Below are 10879 nucleotides of genomic sequence, written 5' to 3'. Positions count from 1 at the left end.
TGCAAGTCAAGACAAGGTATTGAGACCCTTCAACAAAAAGGGCCAAATCTCTCTACAATGCTAGTAAGAAATTGTCCAGTGTCTCTCTCCGACTTTCTCTTTTAGGTTATTTTTGGCCACGCTAAGAAACATTCACATCCAAACGACGCTTTGTGAGAGCCTTTGCATGCAATACAGCAGAGCCGATTTACTCCATGAAAAAGATTCCCAAATTTTTGTCTTGCCGCCTTGATCTGAAAGGGGGTTTGGAGAGCACCGCCTGCAGTGGGGTTTCCCTCTCCCCCAAAGCCGCGGCTCCCTCCGGGGCTCTGGCACGTGGTTCTCCAGCAGGCAGGAAAAAGCGCAGGCGTCTCGGCGGAGCAGCAGCCGGCTCTCCAAATGTGTACTCCATTACTCTCTCTTTTTGGTACAGACCGAAAGCCGTCGTTCGCATCGAAGCACCTGGCTCCTGCTGTCCCGCCTTTCCGCAGTTTGTTAAATCTTATTTGGCGTTATTTCACCCGTTTTGGCTTCCGCCCTAAAAATCCTCCTGTAAGTTCCCCAGCTGCTCCCGCTCCTCATAAACGTTCATTTAAGTACAATACCTTACAAGCAAACCCAGAGGTACTCGCTCAGCGGGATCTCTGCCTGAACAAAACCCCTTGGGCTCACATATCGTGGGATTCATCCACCGACCTTGGGGGACGGCGCCAACCTGGCCATGCCCTCACGGCCCCCGAACCCCGCGTTCAGGCTTGGGTTTTTTTCCCAGACCCCTGCTACCAACTTCTCCGTGGCTTTCCCACAAACATATATATTTTTCCCCAGGAGCCAGGGTACCCTCAGCGGGGACGAGCCCGCCAGGGCGCATCCCTGGGTACCAGGGAGCTGGGGTAGGCTGGGCAGGGATGAGCCCGGGGAGGGTGAGTGTCAACCAGCATCTCTGAAGAAGTCGGTGAAAGGCAGCTCAGAAGAGCTCAGCAGCAGCAGGATTCAACCCATGCCCCCACGTTTCCCAGATGCCAGGCACACCGGATTTCGTTTTTCAGAGCTTAGCCTACAAACAATCAATCTTGTCTTCTGTGCAGGCCAGTGAGGTCTGCGGAAAGAAAATTGCAAAAGATCTGTTATTTCCCTAGTGTTCCCATTTTCCCATTCCTTTCCCACAGAAGCAAGGTTTTTGTTTTGTTTTGTTTTGTTTTTCTTTCCCAACTTTCAGGGGAAAATCCTGACAAATGGAAGCCCTGATTCATACCAGCAAAAATTTGGCCTTTTTTAATTTAAGGTGGAGCCCTGCTTGTCTGAAGATGAAAACATTCCTCTCACGGCACACGGAGGGCAAGGACCGAGCCTTCGCCCTGCTGAAGCAAAGGCTGGGCGACGTCGGCTGCTTGTGGCCACCAGAGAGACTCCCAGGGGTGGGGAAACATCTTCCGGGGGGGATGCTCGGGCAGAGGCAGGGTGCATGGCTCCGTGACCAGAGGGATGCGTTGGAAGAAAGGCTCCCCATCCTGCTCCTGTGTTTTCTCACACGCCTGAAGGACATGTGAGAAAGGCTGCGGGAGGGAGGAAGGGAAGCTCCTTTCCCATCGCCACCACCTGAGCCCAGACGCCTGCTTCTCTCCTCCCTCCGTGTCCCACCTGGGAAACAGTAGAGAAGAAGCTGGCTTGGGAAAAAGGGATTTATGGCCACAGCCTACCCGCTCCTACAGCCCAGGGCAAAAACGTGAAGGAGAAAGAAGAAGATCAAAGGAGCGAAGTGTCCCTAAAACCCTCCCTTGCAGCTTGTCTCCCCAGGTGCTGCCGTCTGCAAGGCACCGCTCCCACGCCGGTGGGCACCTCTGCCCACCGCCGGCAGCAGGGAACGAGCGATTTGCTCCAACACCAAGACAGAAACAGCTTAATTAAAAAAAAAAGGAAAAAAAAAAAAAAAAAAAGGAAATCCATGACTTTTTTTTTTTCCCCCCCATCTCTGGTCAGAACGCACATTTGGCAGAGCCCCGAGCGCTGGAAGCCATCAGCGGGGCTGCCGGCACTTCAGAGGCTCCGGGGAGGTGGGCAGGCGTGCACAAGCCACTGACCGCACCGAGGACACTGTCCCCGCTGCCCCGGGGTCCCCCATCACGCAGGGAGGGTCCCCTCTCTCCACCCTGCCCCAGCTGCTGCCTCCAAAGAGCCCCGGGGGGAGCAAGGGTCCCCCAACGCCGCACATCGATGCTGCATGGAGCAACGTGGGCTTTGCAGGGCGTTTGGCACCTGTGGCACGCGGTAAAGGCACGCGTCCCCCTCCGGCACCGGGCAGCCACCCCATGCCTTTGCTTGAAGAGGGGGATTTGCTCCCCAAACACCATTTGGCTTTGAGGGGCAGGGTTCGGTCAGCCCCTGCCCGTGTCCAGCCAAGGGCATCTCCCCACGGGCATCACTCCCCAGGGCGAGATTCGGGGAGGCTCGTGCACACCAGCCCACAACTTACCGGATCCTGCCACTCACACCTGGCAGCGTCTCCTCCTTCCCCCCACCCCAGCACTCAGGCCAAGGCATTTTGAGTACAAATCAAGAAATCAGGCTTTTAGACACGTCCAGGGAAGGTGGGGAAGGGGCAGCAATTCCCCTGCTGCATCCCGTGCGGGGGGTGCGGGACACAGCACCCTTTGCACCGGGCCGCCCTGCCCACCCCGGGGATGCCCGCGGTCCCGCTGGCGCGTCGCTGGAGACCGGCAGCTCTGCACCGAGAATCCCCCCGGGGGGGAGTTCCCCATCGCCCCCCACTCGTTTTGGGGGGGGAAAAACACTTAACAGCAGGGATAGGACTCAGTGGCATCCCGCACCGCGGGATCTGCTTGCCCTGGATGGCAGCGCACGCCCGCCCATGGGAAAACACCCCCCCGCCTTCCCACGCTGGCGAAGCGGTGGCTCAGAAGCAACACCCCGGTGCAGAGCAGGTGTCGGGGAGAGGGTGCACCCCACCGCCCGACACGAACACCCCCCCATAACCCCGCACCTACCTCTGGGGCGAGTCAGGGTCGAAGCAGGTCCTGGCCACGTCGGTGGCCCGCGGGTCACAGCAGTCGCCGTCGTCAAAGTCATCCAACATGTTGTTGCACTCCATGTGGCAGACGCCGTCGCGGCGCTTCCAGGAGAAGCAGCGGCCGGGCCGGCGGCAGTCCCCGCCGTCGTAGCCGGTCAGGGGATGCTCGCACTCGGGATCGCAGCGCTCGTTGCCCACCTTGCTGGGCTCGCAGCCCAGCAGGACGGCGCGGCGGCGCAGGGAGGAGTTGCGTACCTCCAGCAAGCTGAGCTGCCAGGAGATGTTGTAGGGTCGGAAAGCTTCGCTCAGCGCCCGGTGCTGCCGCCAAACCTGCTCCCGGCTGACCGTCGGCCGCCCGCCATCGTCCTCTGCCAGGTTCACCACCCGGTACCGCACCACCTTCCCGCTCCGCAGCGGCCAGTGCTGGTTGTAGTGGGAGACCAGCTCCACGTTATCGCAGGCAGTCTGCCCGCAGGCAGGGGGGCCCAGCGGCCGCAGGACAGGAGACGGCGGGGACAGCAGCACCCGCGGCTGGGGGAAGGCACCCTCCCGAAAAGGCGCCCAGCGCTCCTCCGGGGTGGCGAAGCCAGCGGCCAGAGCCAGCCCGGCCGCCCCCCCGGCCACCCCCTCTAGGAAGGGACGCTGGAGACGGGGTTGGGGCAGGGCTCCTCGCCACAGGGCCAGCCCGGCCAGGTGTCCCCGGAAGGCGTGCACAGTCCCCCAGGCGTCCCCCCCCAGCAGCAGCGTGCGGCAGGAGGCCATGAAGGCGCTGTGCAGGGGTCCCCCCTGCCCGCCGGCGCGGCCCACCCGCGCCCCGTCCACGTAGAGGGCCATCCACCGCCCGTCGTAGCTGGCGGCCAGGTGGGTCCACGCCTCGGGGCGGTAGCGGTGGTAGGCGGTCACCTCGGTGGCGGTGGCCGCCCGGTCCGTGCGGAGGGAGAAGAAGAAGCGGGCGTCCTTCTTGCCGCCGAGCTGCAGGGCACGGATGCCCAGCGCCCAGCCCTTATCGCTGGCCGTGTGCGAGCAGTTGTCGAAGACGCCTGCAGCGGGGACGGGGACGGGGACGGGGAGAGAGGAGAGCTGGTGAGGACCGGAGAGCGTCGCCGCTGCTCCCCGGAGCACGAGCCGGGTGCTCGGTGGCGGGACGGCTCTTGGCAGGGCGGCGGGGAGGCTCCTGCTGCCACTGCCACAGGTAAATGAAGGGCCAGAGGCTGGGCAACGGGTGCTGCACCAGCGGGGACGACACCCCAGCCCCCATCCCAAATCATTTGAAAGAGCAGGTGGAGTAGCCGGGAGGGATGGCAGAGCCGGAGAGGGGAGGAAGAGCAGGGATGGGAGGAGAGGCCGAAGAGCGAGGCGTTTCTGAGCTGCTCTCCGTAGGAACGCTCCTGCGGGATGCGATTAGAGACTAAGCTTTTTATCTGCGGGCCAAAGCTTTTAAGAATTAGAGCACAGCAACCCAAAGCAAAACAGCCTCCTCCAGGGACTGCTTCCCCAACAGCTTCCAGGCAGATTTACAGCTCTCCTTTACGCTCCAGTTTTCCTCCCAGTCATGCATCCAGCGAGGGTCGGGGAGGGATGCGCTGCCTCCAGCCGGGCAGCTGCGCTCCTCAGCCCCTAAGGCCTCCCGAGCATAAACCCGTCCCCAGCAACGGCTTTGGGCTGCGCGCCCAAGCGTGTTGCAAACCTGTGTTTTAGGCTGGGCAAGACCTGGAGCTTTGCTGACCTTCCCCAAAACTCAGGCTGCCGAGTGGCCCCGGGCAAGAACCAGAGGCTTGCGGGCACCGAACGCCCTTGGGAATCAATGGCCGTAATGCACTTAAATACTGGCACGGGCAAATGGGCTCGCTGCTTGAAATAAAGGCTTCTGGGCTCCTAAATCACCACGGCCAGGTTGTTCATGCAGGTCATCGGCTGGGGCGAGCGAGCTCAAAGGCACGCTTTGAGCCCCACCAGTGGCATCTTCTGGGAGGCCCCCGCTCCCTCGTTCACCACCCCAGCAAATCGCTTCCAGATGCAACGGTGCCCCGATGCTGCCGAAACGTGCTGCCGTGCCTGGACGCCCTTTTTATATTCCTGCTGCCGTATTTCTTATGCTCCAGCCTGCTTTTTTCCCTGCTGCACGGGTTCTCCTGCCCCTCACTGTGCCACTCCCATGGCATGCACTGCCTGCCCATCTCTGTGGCGTCAGGGCATCAGGGGCCAAAACAGGGCACTCCTGCCCTGTCCTGCTGCCTTGCCTGTCCCTGGGGATGCTCAGCAAGACACTCTGGGGAAACTGTACCTGCCACCGGGATTGCGGAGAGGCCAGCAGCGAGAGGCAGAGGTGTAGAGGAGCAGGAGCTCCGGGAGGAGCAGGACCTCCTGGCTTTCATCCAGGGGATGTGACTGAAGCCAGGTTACCATGACCCCACGTCCCTGCCGCCAGCCCTCGTAAATGTGGCCAGCAAAGGTCACGGCAAGCCCTGCTGCACCCCAGAAAGCAGCACCCCTCCCCGCCCTCCACCCCTTTCACCGAGGCTGAGATGGATGGTGGCCTCTTGGCCACCCCACGGTCGTAACCACCCCGGGCACGGACCCCTGCCACCACTCACTGCTAAGGCAGCCACGCACAAAGCCTCCGTGGGCGGATGGGCTTTGGCCAGCTCTTGTTTCCTGGTGGATTGTGAAAGGGAAACAGAAAGACCAGGGGAAGCTGAGATGGGGAGAAGCCAAAAAGCAGGAGGCAGGCAAAGGAGCCTTTGCAGGCACGAGAAGGCAAAGCTGGAGAGTACTTCTGGGCTGGGTGCTGGCTGAAAGGTGCTTAGACCTGCACGCTCAAAAGCCATCTTAGAATTCAGTCCTCACTGGGGCGGAGAAAACAGGGCTTGGTACCTCCTCTCTTAGGAAAACTCACCTTGAAATGATTTAGAGTGCCCCAGATTCGATTAAACACTAAGGGAAAACCAGGGCAAACAGCGTCAGGGTGGAGCAGCCTTCGGAGGGGAGCGTGAGCTAGCACCCTCGCAAACCCATGCTGGAGCCAAGCCAAGCCTGGAAGTGCCTGACGAGTTCAAAACTGGCTAAAAGAACCTTAAGCGAGCCTAAAACCAGGTCTGGAGACTTCACCAAAGGGATGCAAGTAAGGCCAAGGTCAGCTCTACAACAGGGGCTAGAAAGCCACTGCAGCAGCAGCCGGTGGTGCCTAGACGTGGCCAGGGATGGCATCTCCAGCGCAGCAGCAGCCGGGCAGCGTGCGGGCAGAGCAGCACGCCCCATGGCCAGGATCCGCTGCGGAACGGTGAAGCGGGGCCGTCCAGCACCCGGTCCTGACACCTCCCGAGGGCCTCCACAAGAAATTGCCGGGGGATCACTTTCAAGACCCTGCAATTTGCCAAGGAACTCGGTATGTTGTCCCGGGGCAACCCGCCAGAAAGGGAAAGGGCAGTTTGCAGAGGAGGTGCGAGGTGGTCTCCTCAGCACCTGTAACTGCGACGCTGCCTCTGACCCGTCAGGCAGGGAAGGGGAGCTCTAAGCTGGTTTGCGATGTTTGCCAGTGCTTAGGCTGATAGCTTCGGGGTTTCAAACAAGAGCTGTTGGCAACAGTACAGAAAAAAAAAGTGAGGAGAAAGGTGCCTGCCGGGAAAGGCGTCTGATGGAGAAAAAGCCTCCAAAAGAGAAGCAGCACGACACTTTGTAAGGACCACGCTCAAAGCAGCATCTTCTGCCGCTGGGGCCGGGAGCTTTGCAGCACAAGGAATAGTTCACCCACGCTTTGAGACTCAGATTCCAGGGTGAAAGGTCCAGGGGGTCTGACACAGGCCAGGAGCCCGTAGCCGTGTGGTGAGAGCTGCTGGCCCGAGAGCGTGGTCACCCTCGGGGTGTGCAGTGGTGAGCAGCTCCGGGACCCGAGGAGGACACCCGGGCTTAGACAGAGCAGAAGTTTGGGACTGCCTCCAGTGAGGGATCTTCTGACTCAACAAAACCATCTTTGATCTGAATAAAAAACAAACCCCAGCCTGGCACAAAGGGAAATCCCCCTCGGGGTTTACCAGGAGCAGAGCAGGCGTGGGTGGAGGGGAGATTAAAAAAGGCGGAAAAAGAAATGGCATCACGTGAAAGAATTCTCATCTGCTGCCCAAAATGAGAAGGATGTGGAAGAGGGACCACTCTCCTTCCCTGGCACTGGCCGTGGCAGGTCGCTGGGGTTATACCCCAGCAGAAATCCCCCCATGCAAGAGGGGCTAAGAGGGATGAACAGCCCCATCCAGGTTGGCCCTAAGGCAAAATGTGACATCTACAGGAACAAAGCCTCAACTCCTGAGCCTTCGATCCAGGCAGCGATCGCATCAGCTTGCTTTATCCCAGACAGAGCTGCTCAGCCTGGCCTGTACTTCCCAGGCAATAACACTGGGAGATGCTCAGCTCTGCCCGTCCTTCTCTCTCACATGGACACCTGGAGCATCCCTGGCTCCTCCACAGCTTTGGACCACCTCCCGGCTCAGTCCCCTCTCTACTGACAAGAGCAGGAGCAGCATATCAGAGCCAGATTCGGCACCTGCCGAAGGGCTGGCAGCTGCCTGCACCACCTGCTCGCATGAAACGTCAGTGGCGCTGGCCTGTCCTCCTTCGCCCCCCACACCTGAGCCCCACGGTCCCAGCTGTGGGGAGCGGGTGGGAAGCGGACAGTGACTCAGACAGCCGGAGGTGCCTGGGGCTGACTCAAACCCTGGATGGAGCACAGAGGCCGGGGGATATTACCCACGCGAGTGCCTGCGCTGACGGGCAGCGCGTTCAGCCCTGACAACCGTCCCGCCCTCTGCAAGGAAATTAAAAAAGAAAGAAAAGAATACTAGTAATAAAAAAAAAAAAAGACAACAAAAAACAAACCCCGCTGGCTTTCTGGGAAAAGTAAAACCCAACACCTGCAGGCCAGACCTCCAGAGGCAAACAGCTGTGCTGCCGATGCGACGGCTGGGAATTGTGCTCCGTGCATCCCGAGCCGCTGCCTGCCGGCGGGGAGACAGCAGGGACGCCGGTGGGAAGGCGGATAGCGAGCTGGACGCCAGGTAGTTTCCTTGTACAGGGCTTCTTTTCCCCTCTGCCAGCCAGCCTCTAGCCTGTCCCTCCTACCTTTTCCGCAGCAAAGATGCGGCTATCGCCCCTGCGAGCCGGGGAGGCAAATTAATGAAACGGCGAGCAAAGCCGAGGAGCGATCGCAAGCGGAGAGCGAGCTTGGCTGGGGCAGCACAGAAGCACCGCGGGCCCGGCTGTGGGCCCCCGGACGTCCCATGGGAGCGGAGCACCTCGGCGCTGCCGCCCGTTCCCGTTCCCGGCCCCGGCCGGCCAGCCCTGCTGGGACCCCGGCGCGGACACCCACCCCGGCACGGCCGCGGAGGTGACATCTGCCCCGCTCCAGCCCTCTCTGCCTCCTCCGCCCCTCCGTCGCCTGTTTCTTAGCTTGGTGGGGCGAGAGGGATCATCCCCGGTAGAAAAAGCATCTGGGGATACCCTCCGTCCCGAGGAGCCGCTCTGCAGAGCCCTCGGGGCCGGGAGCCCGGGGCGGCGGGGGCGGGTACCGGGGCCGTCCGTGCGGCGCGGCTGCCACCGTGCGGCCGCCCGCCCCGGGACCCGCGGCCGCTGGGCCGGGTGGCGACCCCCGGCAAAGCCCCGTCGTGCCCGCGGCCCGGGGGGGGAAGGAGGAATAAGGGGGGTACGAGGCGGGGGGAGGGGGCTCGGGTCAGCATTCCCTTCCCGCCTGCCCGCCCGCCGGCGGAACGGGGTTTACCTGCGATGATGGCCGGGTTGCTCTGTCCGCCCTCCGCCTTCACCCACACCTCCAGGGTAAACTCGTCCCGCGGGACGCGGGGCAGCGCCTCGGGCCGCGCCGCCAGCGGCCCCCGCCCGCCGGAGAAGTACAGGGCGGGCAGAGGCCGCGCCCGGGGGGGGTTCGGCACCTGCGGCTGCCGGCCCCGCAGCCGCTCCCTCCGGTCCTGACCGTCCTCCTCGTCCCCCGGTTCCTCTCCTCCTCCTCCGCCTCCTCCTCCTCCTCCTCCTTTCCCGGTTCCCCTCGGTCTCCGTCCCCGCGGTCTCCCGGCGCCCGGCGGGTCTGCAGCGCCGAGCACCCCGCGCGTGCCGGCACCCTGCGGGTACAGCCCGTAGGGGTGATGCGGAGGGGCTGCACGGAGGCTCGGTACCTCCATCCCGCAACCGGAGACCGGCGGGGGGCCGGGAGGCCGGGGGTCCCGGCGGGCCAGGCTGAGCATCGCCAGCAGCAACGCGGCCAGGGGGGCCCCGCCGCGCAGCATCCTCCTTGGGTGGGGGACGAAGTTGGGGGGAGGCCCCGGGGGAGGGGGGAACGCTCAGGGGGGCGACGGGTGGCAGCGCCGGGGCAACCTCCCCCGACCCCCGCCGCAGCCGCTGCCCCCAACTTTCCCCCGGCACCGCTCTCCTCCCTTCTGCTCCTGCGGGAGGAGGAGGAGGAAGAGGAGGAGGAGGAGGAGGAGGGCGAGAGCACCGCGGCGGGGACCCCCCCCTTCTCCCTCGCTTCTGCCTGCAGCCGGGGTTCCCGGGACACGGGTGGCCCCTGCGCGGCTCCCTGCGCTGGGTGGGAACCCGCTGGGTTATGGATGCCCTTATCTAGAAAGCCCCGAAGCGCTTCGCTCCCCCCTCCCCAATGAGGGGTGTGGAGGGGGGGGGCTGCTTTATTTAAAGATGATTATGTCCAATCTAATAAACCCCGAGCAGAGCATCGCCCTCCCTTCCCTCCGCCCTCCCGGGTACTGCCCAAGATGCAGGCGGGGAGGGGATGCGGAGGGGACCCAACGCCCGGAGGACGTTGAGTCCCCTCCGCATCCCCTCCCCGCCCCCGAGATTTTGGGGCAGCACAGGTCCCCCCTCAGCCAGCGATCTCACAAGACTTTGGTGCTTTTTCTCTCTCTTATTTTTTATGATTTTTTTTTTCCTTCCCCAAACACCAATCCCATCTGTTTGACACGTGCAGAAAGGTGGAGGTGAGAGGGAAAGAGCCACGTCCAAAAGCCAAACCCCCCCCCCCCATCAATGCACCGAGGGAGTGGTAGAAGACGTATCTCACCCACCACCCTGCCAGAGGGTATGGCACCGGTGCTGCCGGGGGAGAGTTGTTCACAGCAAACGGGTGAGAAAACAAACCCCCAAAGTCTCCTGACACACCATCGCATCAGCACGCGGCGTGGGAGACAAGTAAAACTTCAGCAAGGAGATTTTTCTTTTAGTTTTCCTTTTCATTATTATTATTTTTTTTATATTTTTTATTATTATTATTTTATTTTTCACTCCCAAACACTATCTGTGGCGGTCAGTCTTGAAGCAGGGTTGCCAGCGAAAGCTGGGAGGCCCCTTCCAGGGTACAGGCTTTCAAACCGGCGAGGCAGGAGGGAAGGGATTTAAGAACAAACAGCAGGAGCTGGCTGCGTGGGGTTGGGGTTGGTTTTTTTTTGTCTTCTCAAGGTGGGAGCGGGGTGGTGGGGCTGGTGCTTTAGAGGCACGCAGAGAAAAAAAAAGTGCTGGAAAAACTTGAGGGCGAAGAGGGATGAGCACAGTGCTTCGCCGACCTGCTGGGGAGGAGGAAGGTAGGTGTAAGCACGCGGAGAGGGAAGGACATGGCGAGGCTGGGCTGGAGGTGCCTGGAGAGGAAGGGAGGACACACAGAGGACGAACAGAGCGGGGATGGCTCATGCGAAGCAGCTGAAGCAGCTCCCGAGGACCTCTGGGGCGTGAACCACATCCAAGCACAACACGAGCGCCCATCGCTCACGGGGAGGTGGTGAGAAGAGGTCTGCAGCTCTCCTGCCTGCACTGAGCGCGCCGGTGCCCGTCTGCCGGCGGCGGGGATGTCAAGATAACCCAGCT

The 10879-nt window shown here is 61.8% G+C and overlaps 1 protein-coding gene across 1 annotated transcript in view; it reads right to left on the bottom strand.

The window, feature by feature from the left end:
- The window catches only part of PAPPA2 (pappalysin 2), a 91446-nt gene extending 81995 nt beyond the window's left edge, over positions 1–9451 (bottom strand). Inside the window, exons 1-2 of the mRNA XM_082003105.1 lie at positions 8775–9451; positions 2985–4047 (exon numbers count right to left, since the gene is read on the bottom strand). Coding sequence (XP_081859231.1) covers positions 2985–4047; positions 8775–9294 — 1583 coding nt within the window. The 5' untranslated portion in view covers positions 9295–9451. The remainder of the gene's footprint in view (positions 1–2984; positions 4048–8774) is intronic.
- Positions 9452–10879: the final 1428 nt, after the last annotated feature.

This window comes from Phaethon aethereus, assembly GCF_964289735.1.
Source record: "Phaethon aethereus genome assembly, chromosome: 8".
NCBI classification, from domain to species: Eukaryota; Metazoa; Chordata; class Aves; order Phaethontiformes; family Phaethontidae; genus Phaethon; species Phaethon aethereus.
This window is presented reverse-complemented; position numbering and strand designations above follow the sequence as displayed.